The sequence below is a fragment of the Loxodonta africana genome, chromosome 2 (genome assembly GCF_030014295.1).
Source record: "Loxodonta africana isolate mLoxAfr1 chromosome 2, mLoxAfr1.hap2, whole genome shotgun sequence".
NCBI classification, from domain to species: Eukaryota; Metazoa; Chordata; class Mammalia; order Proboscidea; family Elephantidae; genus Loxodonta; species Loxodonta africana.
In genome coordinates, this window is record NC_087343.1 from 70,740,454 (window position 1) to 70,756,160 (window position 15,707).

The window sequence follows — 15,707 nt, forward strand, 5'->3', positions numbered from 1 at the left end:
TGCGTCTGAGTAACTGTCTAATTCTTAGGGCATTAGTATCAGGCCGTTGTCGCTGACTAGAAAGCCTGCCGTTGATGACGAGATGAATTAGGGCTATATTTTATTTCCCATGGAGGTGGTCAGACACTTAGCATCTTTTTGGTTTATCCGATCCCATGCTTGTTCTTAAAGATAACGTCTAGTCGCCCTTTTGGCAACAGATTAAATTTTCCTCCTGTAAGGTCACACTGCCTCAAGCTTTTCAGAAAAAGTTATTAGTCAGTGCACGATCATCTCTGCTGTATACTTTTTAAAGTCCGGATTTCGGCTGGCATTCACAGGCCGCAGCCACCTCGCAATTAGTGTACAGTATTTTGATTTCCCTTGTACAATATTACCTACTCCTAAAACTTGTAAGGGATTTGCGAGTTTTTCACATAACTGCATGCATAAACTTTTTTTAAAGGTAGAGCGTAGAATCTCAAAATTCTCCATATTTTGTTCATTTAAGTTAAAATTCCTTAAGAGGTAGTAGCTGCTAAGTTGTTTCTTTTTTTAAAATTTACATTTGTTTTGGTTTATTTTATAGTTAACGTATTTTAGGTTCCAGACCTGTTTTTCCTTAATATTCTATCGGTAAGCCTTGGGCTGCTAACCGAAAGGTCCGCGGTTCGAATCCACCAGCCCCTCTGCGGGAGAAAGGTGTGGCAGGTTGCTTTCTTGAAGATTTACAGCCTTGGAAACCCTATGTGGTCAGTTTTACTCTGTATTATAGGGTCGTTATGAGTCGGAATAGACTCGACGGCTGCGGGTTTGGTTTTTTTTTAATTTTTTATTTTAATAGGGTCGTTATCAGTGGAAATCGACTTGATGGCAGTGGGTTTTTGGTTTTGGTACTGCATCAAAAACCAAACCCACTGCCACCAGGGTTTTCTTGGTACTGCATAGATATTGCTAAAAGTTGATGTTCGAGTTTTTAAGTTTTTCTCCTCAATTTTTTGTTTTGAAATACTTCAAATGTACAGAAGAATAACACTTTTAATACTAATATTTCTTTCTCTGATTTTCATCCGTTGCTTGCTTTCTCTGTTTGTATACACTCGCTCATCTTTTTGAAAGTAGTACCAGACATTGACTTTTTTTGTTTTTTGTATTTCAGATCGTTTGCAGAGCAAATTAGTTTCTCATTAAACAACATGTATTGTTTTGTGACATTAGTTGCCACTCCCATGACATGTCAACACTCTCCCCTTCTCGACCTTGGGTTCCCTGTTACTAGCTTTCCTATCCCATCCTGCCCTCTCATCCTTGCCCCTGGGCTGGTGTGCCCATTTACTCTCTCTTTGTTTTATGGGCTTGTCTAATCTTTGGCTGGTGGGTGAACCTCAGGAGTGACTTCAGTACTGAGTTAAAAGGAAGCCTTGGGGCCATAGTCTCAGGGTTTTTCCAGTCTCTGCCAGACCAGTAAGTCTGGTCAAATTTTTTTTTTTTCTGGGTTAGAATTTTGTTCTATGTCTTTCTCCAGCTCTGTCGGGGACCGCCTGTTTTGATCCTGGTCGACCAGGCGCCATCTGGTTGTACTGGAGACGTTATGACTCTTAATCCCCAGACACTTAAGCAGGTATCTCTTAAGAACAGGAAAATTCTCTACATAACCACAGTAGTATTACCGTACGCAAGAAGTTTAACATTGAAAAAAACAGTACGTGTTCATATTCAAATTTTCCAGTTATTCTAAGAACGTTTTTTCTTTTGATTTTTGAACCAGAATATAATCAGAGATCACACGTTGCATTTAGTTATCTTCTTTAATGTAGAATAGCTCCCTGTACCTTTTTGGTCTTTCTTGACCTTGACATTTCTTCTGTTTGTTCATTTTTTGGTAATGACACATAATATGGGTTTATCTAAATTCTTCATGATTAGATTCAGGTAATATATTTTTGTCAACAATACTGCATACATCCCAATTGGTTAACTGTGGCATATAAAGCTTTGGCTGTCTAATTAACCTTCAAAAATGCGTTCAGCCATCTCTTTAAGCACTTAGGACTTTTTTTTAATAATTGAGAAGTATTTGGAGGAGGGCTGTATCCTGCAGGAATTGAAATCAGCAAGATATTTTGTACATGAAGCTTTGTAAATTAACCTTCTTTTAAAGGTTGTAGTAAGGTATCGTAAGGTATGTCAGAGGTAGAGGAAATATATCACAGTGTTTTCTTCATGGCCAGCATAATACCACTTACATGGTTGAAACCTGGGTTTGGGGGCATTATTGCTGCCAGTTATTAATTGACACTTAGTAATGGGCTATGTTTTGAAATCAAGTGTTATCACTTGGAGTTTAAAAGTCAATGAGAAAAAAAAAGCCTCTTAAGCATATGGTTTGCTAAACTCTAGTGTGTCACAAATGCAATAGGAATAGCAAAATTGTGATATAAATATAACATTTGGCCGTGCAAAATCCTTAACCAGCTTTTCCACAAGGGCAATACTGGAATTTTATCCTTGTTTTTCAGCAATACTGACATGCTCTATCAACAAGCTTTCTGCTTTGTGATGAAGCTGGTTCTTAAATGGAAGATGTGTTTGCAAATTTGGGCTGAAGTGGATGAAAATGCAATAGTAGTAGTTGTATTGAGGATACAGATAATTGTTTTCAACTTTCACATAAACAGTGTTTTGTGAATAATTTCACATGTTGATTAGAAATCCCTTTGTTTTAAATTTGGAAATATATCTCATTATAATGTGAAAAATGTTTCTTATTAAAATTTTAAGCTTTCAGTTGGTAATGTGAAAATTCAAATTTTAAATTTAATTCTTTTGGTTTGGGGCAGTGATTCAATTACATTTTAGTTTTTAGGTATTAAGAATTCTAGTAAACATTCATTGTAAACATTAAGGATTCTCATTTGTAATTTGTCAGCCTTTTTGGTACTGGCAGATGCTAAGTATCCAGAATTATTTTAAGTTTTGCTGAAAAACTGAATCTCATAGCTCTTGAAAATCTTTTTACAGAAGAAAAAATTTTTTTAAGTAAAATTTTCATTGAGGCACAACGTGCATACAGAAACATGCACAGATAAGTGTACAGGCTTGATGACCTTTTACAGAGCGAACCCACTCATGTAAACAGCACTCAGATCAATATTATCTGAACCCTAGAAGTTCGCCTATGTCCCTTTTCAAGTCACTAACGCATAAAGGGCGCCATTGATTTTGCTGTTTTGTTTTTTTTGTTTGTTGGTTTTCTTCACTTCTTTGGTCTCCAGAAGGACTAAGAAAGGTAAAATTGGTCAATTGCTTAGTATTTAAATTTATTTAGTTAAAAATTAATATAATCAACATAGCCACTTTATGAAAAATAGAGACAAAGAAGCATACCACCTGTGATCCTACCACCCTACCAAAATCTCTTCTGATTTCCATGGGTTTCCCTCCAGTCTTTTTCATTTGTGTTTATTTTAATATAGTGTAATTGTAAGATTCATACACCATGATTGTAAACGTTTTTCACCTAACCTGTAATGAGCATTTTTCATATTGTATTTTATTTGTAGTAATATTTAAAGACCGGTACTTCTTAAGCATGTCGTATGTTTTTGAAATTCTGCTGTTAGATATTTTGTGTTGTTTTTGGGGGGGTGTTTTATAAATCAGTGGATTTTACCTACAAGCATTTGGAAATGGTTCTCAATAATGGTTGGAGGGCCAACTGGCATTTGGTAGGTTAGGTCAGCTATTCATAGTAAGTCTTACACAAGGAAGAATTGTGCTATCCCGAGTACCACTGGAGCGACCCTCACTGAGAAACCCTGTTATAAATAATGTGTCGATTAATATCTTCGTACATAAAACTATGTTTTTTTCCCATGCTTTTGATTATATCCTTTTTAATAGATTCTTAAAGCGTGTATATTAGTACAGTAAAAAGTCTTGGACATACTACCAAGTTGCTTTTTAAAAAGATTGTACAGTACCATCACCATGTTTAATGAAAAAACGAAATAACCAGTTAGGGTCCAGGAAATTTAAGTGTTGCTCAGAAAGTTGGTTCTGCGATTTCTGCATTTAACACCTTTTTTTTTTTTCTATGAAATTCTGATTTTTTCTTTTAAAAAAAGTTTTATGAGAGTGTATATTTAAACAAACAAAACAAAAGTTGATTCAGCAAATGAGGTCAAAGTAAAATCTGCTGTGTTTTGGTGTTGCTATTTTGGTATTGCTATTTTCTGTAGAGCCATGTAATTAGACCAAATGAAATATGTACCCCGCCTTTAAAAATTAAAACTGTAGGTAAGAATTACATTTTAAAGTGATAATTCCATTTAATTTTTAAAAAGTATATCTATTTAATGGTTTAGACATACTTAAGAGAAAAATCTCAGTGTTAAATTTGGAAATATTCATTTTGAAATAAATACATAGTTGTTTGCTGAGATGTTTATCGTGTATTTAGGTTTGCCACTTTATCATATTTTAGTCTATAATAGGTTCAATCTGAAGGAGTGTTAGTTCCTCTCCTGAAAAGTTCAAATGTTTGCATTTTTATAAAGCAATTGTAAGTCGATATGTTTAGGAGGGAAACTGGGAAACAAAGATAAGAAAATTGCTTAAAACATAGAATGGTGTAGCCATGCCTAGTATCAACACTCCCATGATAATGCTGTTTAGAGCAGAACAGTATTTTTCAGCCAGTTCTCAAATCTTGGTGGCATGGCATGTCTTAACATGTAGTTGATTTACAAACCAGGCTCAGATTTCCTATTCCTGTGAATGTTTTAAATTTGAAATGAAGTGAGTTTCAACCAGAGGCTTTTGGAATTATGTTTTTAGTTTTCAACAGTGAGTATCAAAGTTTCCATTCTTTCACAAAGGCATTTGTCAATTTAGGAAATGCAGCCTTAGTAGTGGCTTGTCAGACTCTTGGGGATTTCAGAGCTAAAAGAGAGTATTTCTATTGTAATTGCTAGGGCTTTAGTGGCTCATTGTAATGATAGAATTTTTTTTTTTTTTGGTGCAAAGGACAGAAACAGTGCTATTCATTCTAGCTCAAGAAAAGACATGATTTATTGGAAAGACAGAAATTTCCCTACATTGAAGGATAAAGACTGTAGTACACGCACGCCTCATGGGAACTGGGACTGGGAACTAGAAAGGCACCTGCAACCAAGGTGATTAATTTCTCTCAGAGGCCTTGTTTTCAGCCCAGTTTTTTTCTGTGTATCTCCTCTGTTTCTCTGTAGATTTACTCTTTACCCCCTTATCTGGCATCTGGCCCAAGTTCTGACTCTTAAGTGACTACTTCCCAGCCTAGGAGAGAGAATCTGTTCCACGCTCACTTGTTGAAGCTTGGACAGTCAAATTTTACCAAAAAGTTGGAGATTTGAGTCACAGTGGTTAAGAGTTCGGCTGCTAACCAAAAGGTTGGCAGTTCCAATCCACCAGGCACTCCTTAGAAACCCTATGGGGCAGTTGTACTCTGTCCTGTAGGGTTGCTATGAGTCAGAATTGACTTGATGGGAATGAGTTTGGTTTGGATTAGAGTCACCTTGTAGAAAGGCCTGGTGATCTACTTCCTAGAAAAAATTTTCCATTGAAAACCTTATGGAGCACAGTTCTACTCTGACACACGTGGAGTCGCCATGAGTTGGAATTTATCTTTTGGCACCTGTTTTTGTTTGGGGAGGGGGGAGTCAGCCAGTGAAATGGATCTTTCTGCCCAGTGTCTAATCACTTGTGGGGTTTCACATGAGTAAACTGTAATAAGGCCTGTGTGAATCTATACAGAATGTCTTGGTAGCACATGTAGGAAGGGCACCTAATCAACTTTGGTATATTGAGATGGCTTTCCAGAGGACTTGGAAACTTTAGCCTTTAAATAAAGGAGGAGTTACTGTTCCAAAAGGGAGTGAGTTAGAGAGGGCATCATAGCCATATGGAACAATGTGTACAAAGACCCAGATGTGCAGGATGTGTTCTGGGAACCACAAGTATTTGTATGCCTGGATTTTTGTTTGCATATAGTTGATGAGGCTGGAACAGAGGTGCCTTTGAGGAAATTTAAGCAGAAGAGTGACATGATGAAATTTAGGGTTTAGAAGATTACCCTGGCAGCTTTGTAAAAGACTGTTAATAAGGTATTGAGATAGAGGACTGATTGGTTTAGAGCCATTGTAGTAATCCAGGTGAGAAATGATGAGAGCCAGAATTAAGGCATTGATAATGGGAATTATGAAAGAATTAATGTGACAGATATTTGGGAAGTAGTTTCAATGGGATTTCATGACAAGTTAGGTGAGGAAGAGAGAAAGGTCAAGGATAATATATCAGTCAGAATGGGCAGGGTTTTGCTCTAGAAACAAACAGCTCCCAATTCTTGGTATTCTGACAGAATAACAGATTGTTTCTTCTTGTACTACCTGTCTAGTACAAATTGGAGGGAGTGGGGGACTCTTATTTATTGTGGTCACTCACTGTGGGATAAACTTTGATATTGAACATTACTGGTCACTGTGGCAAAGGGAGAGAGCCAAGCAGTGGCTCTTAAAGCTACTGCCCAATAATGATGCATTTCAGGTCTGCTCATATTTACTTGGTAAAAGCAAGTTACATGGCCACACCTAACTTGAAGGAACAGGGAAATGGGATTTCACTACGTTCCCAGGAGACTTGGAAATATTTGGTGAATAGCATTAGTGACCATCACAACTAGTGACTCCCAGGTTTCAGACTTTTGGGTAGTTTGATGGTGTCTTTAACTGAAATTTGAAGTATAGGACAAAGGGCAGGATTGGTAAGGAAGGAAGATGGTGAATTTTATTTTTGACTTAATAAGTTAAGGGTTGGGCTCCCGTGACAATCGAGGTGTAATATTTTAGCAGACACTTGGATATGGGAGCTTGGAGCTCAGGAGAATCCTAAACTGCAGATTGGTAATGTAAAGATGGTGAGTTAAAGCTGGATGTGGATGTATTTACCTGAGTGACAGTACATAAAGTGCTTCGATTTAGATGTTGAGTAAGGGGGGATTGTTGGTGAGGGCTGGGGTGAGACTTGAATTGGGTGTCTTTAGGCAGAAGTGAATTGGGTTGGGTAGAAAAGAGGTAGAGTTTTATTTTTTTGCAACTTTATTTAGCCTTACTAGATGTATTAATAATATAACTAGTTTCAAGCTCTAAATATAAATACATTTTTTGTTTTTTTTTTTTAACAATGTTTGGTTAATATTATAAATTTGTATATTTGATCACTGTTAAAGTGGTTATCCCTCATCGTTTAAAGATGGATATGTTACTGTATGCTGTGGAGTTACTGGGAAAGACGTTTAAATTTAAAACATGACTAATGTTTGTAGAATTAATTAAATAGTACATTGAAATGGTTTTAAAAGTCTTGATCAATTAAATGATTAAGGTTACATGAGATTTGAAGTTAGATTATTAGACTTTAAATTTCTTCTTTGCCTTGAATAATTTGTTCTGGGACTGTTCAACTTCCTTTTCCTCCGTTTCGTAAACTTTTAACTTATTGCACGGTCATATATAATATTTTTCAATGCAAAGAAGCATAATGTTTTAAAGGATTGTACATTTATGTTATAGAAAGGCAAACCTGTTTCCATTCCAACTCAAAGCGACCCTATAGGACAGGGTAGAACTGCCCCCATAGGGTTTCCAAGGCACGCCTGGTGGATTCGAACTGCTGACCTTTTGGTATAACAGCCAAACTCTTAACCACTGCACCACCACCAGGGTTTCCTTTTGTTATAGATTAGGTACATATTTTAGGTTCGGTCTTTTTTTTTTTTTTTCCTTGTTAAAGACAGTTAAAAGACTTTCACAGAAAATAATTATGGACAGGTTGACAAAAAGATGAGTAGGTCCATGAGGATAGTATATTTTGGGATCCTCAGGATGGATTCATACTAATGTAAGTTGCTTTCATCTGTGCCGTGTCTGATTCCTTTTTGCTATGGGCCTGCTTAGATTGAATCAAATAGGACTATTAAGAGCCTATGCTCTTTTGCATGTAAAATATGGCAGAATTTTGTTTGTAAAATCATTTGACTGGAAAATTACACTGCAGCCTCGCCTGAAGCTGTCTGGTATATGCAAAAGGCTTTGATTTTAAATCCATATTATCAGATTGTTTCTAAGATTGTTGGAGATCTGTACTGATTTAAACGCCAGGGAATCACTTCAGCAGGGTTGGAAGTGGTTAGAAAATTTAGTCTTGAGGATTGGGGCTTTCATAAAGGGATTTTGCCTATTTGCGATGATACATTAGCTCGAATATCTTTGGTCAAATCAGCTGTTTTCATATTTCATGAAAATTAAGAACTGATTAATTTGAGTTTCAAATCTTTACAAATAAGGCTATAGGCCTGCCTAGGTTGCCTTTCATCTTTGCAGACAAATCACCATCGAATGACATTGTTTTCCTATTTCATGTCTTAATGATCATTAGCAACAAAAATTTTTTGTCTTGTGCAAGATTGTGTAAAGATGTTAAGAAATTTCAAATGAAAACAACAAAACGATGTAAATGCTTATTTAGTCCAATTGTTTTTCTTTTTATCTTGCAGCAACGCACCTCTTGCTTTTTCCTCCAAAGTATGTTATGTTAAGTTTCGTGATCCATCAAGTGTTGGTGTGGCCCAGCATCTAACTAACACGGTTTTTATTGACAGAGCTCTGATAGTTGTTCCTTGTGCAGAAGGTTAGTATCTCACATGTTTTTCCTATTGTTTTGGTTTCTGTTTTCTCTGTTACTTACCTTTGGCTTTCCCCAAAATTGGCAAGTAGTACGAGTCTGTGTGTGTGTTAAAGCAAGAATGAAATTTAGAGAAGGAAAGGATTTTTATTTTATATATTAGTTATTAACTTATTAGGTATGTTTGAGGTTTTATTACTAAACATTTAAAAATAAATAAATTATGTGGCTTCTCTAGTTTGCTTTGGCTTTCTGTAGTGTATTTGCAAGTTAGAAAAGAAAGCTTTTTGTTTTTGCAAGTTGTAAAGAAAGCTTTCTTAAATTGAAAAAACTTAAGTTGGGAAGGGAAATTATTTTTAATGTAGAAAAAGTAAGCACTTTTCCTTGTGTATATATTACTAATATTATATAAATAAAAAGAGTGTACACATTTTGCCAAATTGGGGTTAAGTGATGCTATTTATGTTTATAAGAAATATAATTTATACTTCCAAGTATCCTCAAGATAATTTACCTTAATAGTTACTGTGAGACCATTACTTCATATTTAGTATAATTATTTGTTATGCAACCAGAATTTGCTTTTTTCTTTTACTGACTTTTTTTGTAATTGAAAGGCTCATGAAAAGCAATTTTCCAAAGCATTCATTCAGGAAATAGTTGTTGGAGATAGGAACAAGGCTAAATTTTATGACTTTAAACTGCTTTAAGAGCTAATAATTACTAATATTTATTTTTTAGTAACTTCTATTTATAGAGTCACTCACATATAATAAGCTGTGCTGAATTTGACAGTTCTGGTGTGTAATTAACTTCTATTTAGATCACTGACTATTTCATGTGTACTACATGGATTTTAAGTTAGGTTATTATAATTTAAACATTTTAAATACATTTTCTGTAGTGGATGGTGGTAACTTTTACAACATGAACTTTTACCTGAAGCAATTTAATGAGGTTTCATATATGATGTTTTAAAATCTTTTTTTAAAGGCTAGGTTAACATTTAAAACAACTTAATGTATAATAAACAGTTTACTACACTTTCAAGGTTTTATGCTTATTTCAGAATTCCAATTCTGGGATGTCAAAAACATTAAAATTAGGTACAGCGAGTATAATTTTGGTATTTTTGATGTCCTAGAATAAGACATTCTAGATTTTTCAGGTAAATTGAAGGTTTCTTTCCCTTGCCTGAGGATAGGGGTGGCAGTAGAGAGAATAAAAATAGATTCAAATTCATTATTTTCAAAATACCCCCTCATCTGCTAATCTGTAAGGGGAAGTAAGCCCTTAACTATAGAGCAGAGTGGGAAAAGACCTCATTAATGGTTTAGTTCTTCATACCTTGTGAAATTTTGTATCAAGTAAACTGCATGGGGAAAAAGAAATCAGAAGGTTTTTTAAACTGGAAATTATATCAGAAAATTATACCACCAATAGCACAGGATTTTGTATTATGTTAACTCACTACTGAGTTGAAAGTAAGAATTTATCAGCGTTGCTTTGTTGGAATTCCTGTAGAATTTTTCATACGTATGTATCTGAGAAGCCTTGACCCTGATTTGTCATAAACATTCAAGGTTATGGATGTGGAGATATATTTTTTGTTTGCTTGTTTTACTTGATAGTAATGAATAAAATGCACATTCAGTTATTGCTGTTTAATATTACCATTTGGGGACAAAAATCTGAGCATATTTTTATTGCAGTTTAGTTACAAGTAAGTATATATTTTAGAACACTAACCTGTAAAATAATTGGTATTAGAAAAGCATTCAGATATACATTTTTCATTAATTAAACTAAATGTGACAGATGAATTTATGGAACCTGAAGAATTTCACAGTGAGCTGATAAAAATCTGATTATGCACTGCAAGCAAAGAAATAATGCATTGTTGTCCTAAAAAAGATAGCAGTGTGAGTTTGAAATAAATAAAGAGGAAAGAGTTGCAGTGGCTTAAGTTCTGTAAGAAGAGAATATCCTGTATTGCTCTAAGCAGTTCTCTGTTAACTTCACTGACTGCATTCCTTTCTTGATACTGTGGAAACAGCATTAATGACAGAAACGAGAAAACTGCAGAATTAAGGTTTAGGAAAAGTGTTCTCAGTTTCTTTCAATTTGCTGTTTTTTAGTACAGACAGTAATGTGAAAAGATCCTAAGCTGTAAAAGTAATGTTTGATGTGTAATAGTTTCATACATACCAAGCATTAGCGATTGTTAACTAAACATGCCATTTCAAAATAAAATACACTTTCGTTATACTCGTCCAAATGTGACCTCTTTTTTATTTTTATTTTTTGTTGCGTGCATCTCAGATTTCTTTTTATAAATGTTAGCACTTAGAAAAAGATAAGGTCAAACCTAACAGGGGTGTCAGCCTAATAATCATCAGTCATAACTTTATGTCCACATTTTCTGGTAGATGGATTTTGACTATTAATTTGGTTTTGTATGTTTTCTCTATGTGATATTTGTGCATTATTAGATGACTAGACTGGCCAAGGCAGACCTGTTACACTTGCCTGAGTTAGGCATTGTTTGCCATGCCACTAAACCTGCCGTCAAGTGAAACCTTCATTGGGGAAATGAGATCGGAGTCTGAACCGCAGAAGATGGACGCCCTGTCTCTGTTTTTTATTGTTTTACTTTAATTTCTTTTTCTTTATTTTGTCCCTTTTTTTTTTGTTTTGTTTTTGTTTTTGTTTTGTTAAATCTCTTTCACTTTAACTTGTGAGCTGGTTTTCCAGTTCTTTGTAAATGATATTCCATTAAAGGTTCATAACATTGTGTTGCAGATTATATTGGGAGATGATTAGCAGAACTCAAGATAAAATAAATTTTCATGCAGCAAATTAGAATACATTGTTTTAAAGCTCAGTGTGAGTCTTAATTGGTGTTGATAGACTGATCAGATACAATTTGTTCTCGAAACACTAAAACACTGGTAAGAATCTTAGGAACACTTTTTAATCTCAATTGCAGTTTTTTTCTAGGTTTGTGTCTGTCATAAAAATTAGTTGAATAGCTCCTAATTTTTATCCTTCCCCTTAGAATTTTAGGAATACACAATCATTAAGGAAAATAAGAAAATTTCATATAATAATCAGAGGGTAGGAGAAAAGAGACTTTTATTATAGATGAGAACTTATTTCCCTAATTTATGAAGACTTTTAGCTGCTTACTTGGGGAATGAATATTTGCAAAGTTGTAACTTATTTGCACATGTGTTTTTCTGTTTGCTTAAACTTTTTGTTGACACAAATTTTCAGAGGCTACTAGTTTTTAAATGGATTCTGAGATTTAGACTAGTACTTTCATATTGAGAGATGTTTTTTCCTCTAAGTTGTCTTTGAGGAATATAGTTTAGGAAATTGGAGGTAAATTTGATAGAATTCTACCTTGGAAATTAGCAATGGAATTTTTTTTCTTTTTTAAATTATCTTTAATGGTAATTAGAAAAAAGTATTACTGTGCTTCTAGTTAGACATAAAGATTTAAGTAACTTTATTACAGCCCTGAGAGGCAAACAACCTACTGGTACTTTATTTAAGCCATAAATGAAAACCTGTAATATTAAGTAATCAACTTTTGGCCTGTGTTGAACACCCGTTTTGTTTCTTCTGCGGATAGCTTTGCTTGTTAATCGACAAGTAATATTAAATTTACAGCATTACTAGATTGGAACTAGTCGTAAATTGGGGTTACTACCTAAGCATAGGGCTTGCACCCAAAAACCTCAGTTAATTTATCAAGATGTATTCAAGTTTTGCAAATTTTTCATTAAAAAAAAACACTTCTTTATAATGGATTATCAGTTCTGATATCTATAAATAGTATATATGTGAGTATATATACATACATGTGCTAACCTTAGTAATAAACAAATTATTTTTTGATGTCTTTAGTAAGGTCTACCTACCTTTTGTTTATGCATGTTAAAATCTGTGCTTGTGCAGAATTTACATTGAAATAACAAAGTAACTTTGCTTTTGTAGTTAGTAAATTAAAGTACTATAGAATTAGATGTTGCAAAGCTCAGAAAAAAGTAGACATTTGCTAAAGCTAATAAATTTTTATTCTGTTGCTATAAATAAAACATAACCATTATTTAAAGCAAGTTTTAAAATCTGTCTTGAATTCCATCCATGTTTAGAGATATATTCAGATAATATTGTTTAGAGGTTTATCCCTGCACATCTGGTGGTTTTAAATAGGATTTTTACCAGTAAAACCCATCGTGGTGCTTTTAAAAATTTACTCTGTATGCTATAAACAGTTTAGCGAGGTTTTGTACGCCGTGTTTTAAATCACTTTTAGAGAACTCATAATGGAAATGTGTAGCCACCTACCATATAACTATGAATTAGTTCTTCTAAAATATCTGTAGTCAATTTTTTAAGAAATACTTTTTTTTGGGTAAGATATATGAGCAGGAAAAATATGTGAATGTTGTAGTCCTTATCAAAATTAATTGACTAGAATTCAGTAATTAAATATGGCAAGTTGATGTTTCTATTTCAGAGTGTGTTTTTCATTTTTTAGGTTGTGGGATTTTTTTCCTTCTAAGTATCTAAGATTATTTTAGTGTTACTGTTGTTATTGTTATTAGCAGTTAAAATGTTTATAAACAAGACATTTAGGCATTAACCACCCCTCTTCGGATAAGTATACATAAGTCTAAAATTTAACTCTTTAAGAAGGTACCTGAGATTAGGGAACTTTTTTCTTCTGTTGTTACTCTCAAAAATTTTAGCAGTTTCCCAAGACATGTTCTTCAGAACTGGATTCTTTTAAGCATCTTTTATGTTATTGATGAGCTGCTTTATTAACTGAATGGGTGTAGTCTTCCTTTTAATTGAAGGTGATTCAAGAAGTAGGTTTTTGTTTTCCTTCTGTCTACTAAAATTAAATGGATTTCTTTGGAGGGTTATCAAAATTGTTTTATCACAACAATTAGTTTCAGTAACAGGTTAGGGCACTCATTAAGGAACAGATTTCAATTCGCACATATTTGTTTTTTCTTTTTCTTTTTTTTGACTAATTTGGTTATTTGCCATTTCTGGGGATTAAACTTTAAAAAATGTTCTTCTTTTCTGTATCTGATGTTCTGTGTGCTATTAGTGATGCAGCCAACACGAACGGTTGTCATGTGTAACACAACTTTCGATCACCGCGAAAACACCGTCCTGGGAAAGCGTCCATGCTTGATATCGTTTGGTTCATGAACATTAAGTTTCCAGTACAGGTGACCCATAGCTCAAAGTGTTAAATAATTGTCTACATTATTCAATTTTTAAAATAATATTCCATTAATGAGATTGTTAGTCTTTGAAGTTTTGCTCACTTTTATTTTTCCTAGTAGAGCAGGATAAAAAGGAAAGACTTAAGTTCTTATTTATTTCTTTATATGGATCTGATAGATAGATTCATTTATTATTATTATTTTTTAAGTAGAAGGGTAATTGTAAAATCATAGTGTAAAGTTTGTGTGGTGTTTCTGCTTTCTGTAATGTTTGGAATTTGCCTCTGCAGGTAAAATCCCAGAGGAATCCAAAGCCCTTTCTTTATTGGCTCCTGCTCCAACCATGACAAGTTTGATGCCTGGTGCAGGGTTGCTTCCCATACCAACCCCAAATCCCTTGACTACGGTATGTACTATCAGCATTCTTATAAAAGAGACAAATGTTCAACTGGGCAGTCATTTGAATAAAGATCTTAGAAAGTAGTTTCTGTTTTGGATCTGTTATTTTTTAAAATGGAGAGGATCCAAAAACTACTTAAATTTTTTTCCCCAAGTATGACTGACTGACACTCCCTTTTGGTATTGAGTATTCATTTAAATTTGAGAACACAAATAGGTTATTAATTAGAAAATCAGTTATTGAAATTTAGCATTTTAGATAGTCTGGGGAATTGGAGGATCCATGTAACTGGACCTTGAGTATATCCCACCTGAATTTAGAGACCATCTGAAGAATAGATTTGATGCATTGAACACTAGTGACCGAAGACCAGACAAGTTGTGGAATGACATCAAGGACATCATCCATGAAGAAAGCAAGAGGTCACTGAAAAGACAGGAAAGAAAGAAAAGACCAAGATGGATGTCAGAGGAGACTCTGAAACTTGCTCTCAAACGTGGAGCAGCTAAAGCAAAAGGAAGAATTGATGAAGTAAAAGAACTGAACAGAAGATTTCAAAGGGCGGCTCGAGAAGACAAAGTCAAGTATTATAATGACATGTGCAAAGAGCTGGAAATGGAAAACCAAAAGGGAAGAACACGCTCGGTGTTTCTTAAGCTGAAAGAACTGAAGAAAAAATTCAAGTCTCGAGTTGCAATAGTGAAGGGTTCCATGGGGAAAATAATAAACGACGCAGGAAGCACCAAAAGAAGATGGAAGGAATACACAGACTCATTATACCAAAAAGAATTTGTCGGTGTCCAGCCATTTCAAGAGGTGGCATTTGACCAGGAACCGATGGTACTGAAGGAAGAAGTCCAAGCTGCTCTGAAGGCATTGGCGAAAAACAAGGCTCCAGGAATTAATGGAATTTCAATTGAGATGTTTCAACAAACAGATGCAGCGCCGGAGGTGCTCACTCGTCTATGCCAAAGTTACGGAAGACAGCTTCCTGGCCAACTAACTGGAAGAGATCCATATTTATGCATATTCCCAAGAAAGATGATCCAACCGAATGTAGAAATTTTAGAACAATATCATTAATATCACACGCAAGCAAAATTTTGCTGAAGATCATTCAAAAACGGCTGTAGCAGTATATTGACGGGGAACTGCCAGAAATTCAGGCCAGTTTCAGAAGAGTACCTGGAAGCAGGGATATCATTGCTGATGTTAGATGGATCCTGGCTGAAAGCAGAGAATACCAGAAGGATGTTTACCTGTGTTTTATTGACTATGCAAAGGCATTCGACTGTGTGGATCATAACAAACTGGATAACACTGCGAAGAATGGGAATTCCAGAACACTTAATTGTGCTCAT

The 15,707-nt window shown here is 34.5% G+C and overlaps 1 protein-coding gene across 4 annotated transcripts in view; it reads left to right on the plus strand.

The window, feature by feature from the left end:
• The window catches only part of SREK1 (splicing regulatory glutamic acid and lysine rich protein 1), a 49,671-nt gene that overhangs the window by 724 nt on the left and 33,240 nt on the right, over nucleotides 1-15,707 (plus strand). For 2 of the 4 annotated variants that reach the window (XM_010588187.3, XM_064272698.1), the window contains exons 2-3: nucleotides 8,570-8,703; nucleotides 14,237-14,352. In XM_010588187.3, the coding sequence (XP_010586489.2) occupies nucleotides 8,570-8,703; nucleotides 14,237-14,352 (250 nt within the window). Of the gene's footprint in view, nucleotides 1-5,007; nucleotides 5,157-8,569; nucleotides 8,704-11,189; nucleotides 13,950-14,236; nucleotides 14,353-15,707 lie in introns of all 4 variants that reach the window. The other 2 variants (XM_064272712.1, XM_064272707.1) reach the window with 2 other exon arrangements.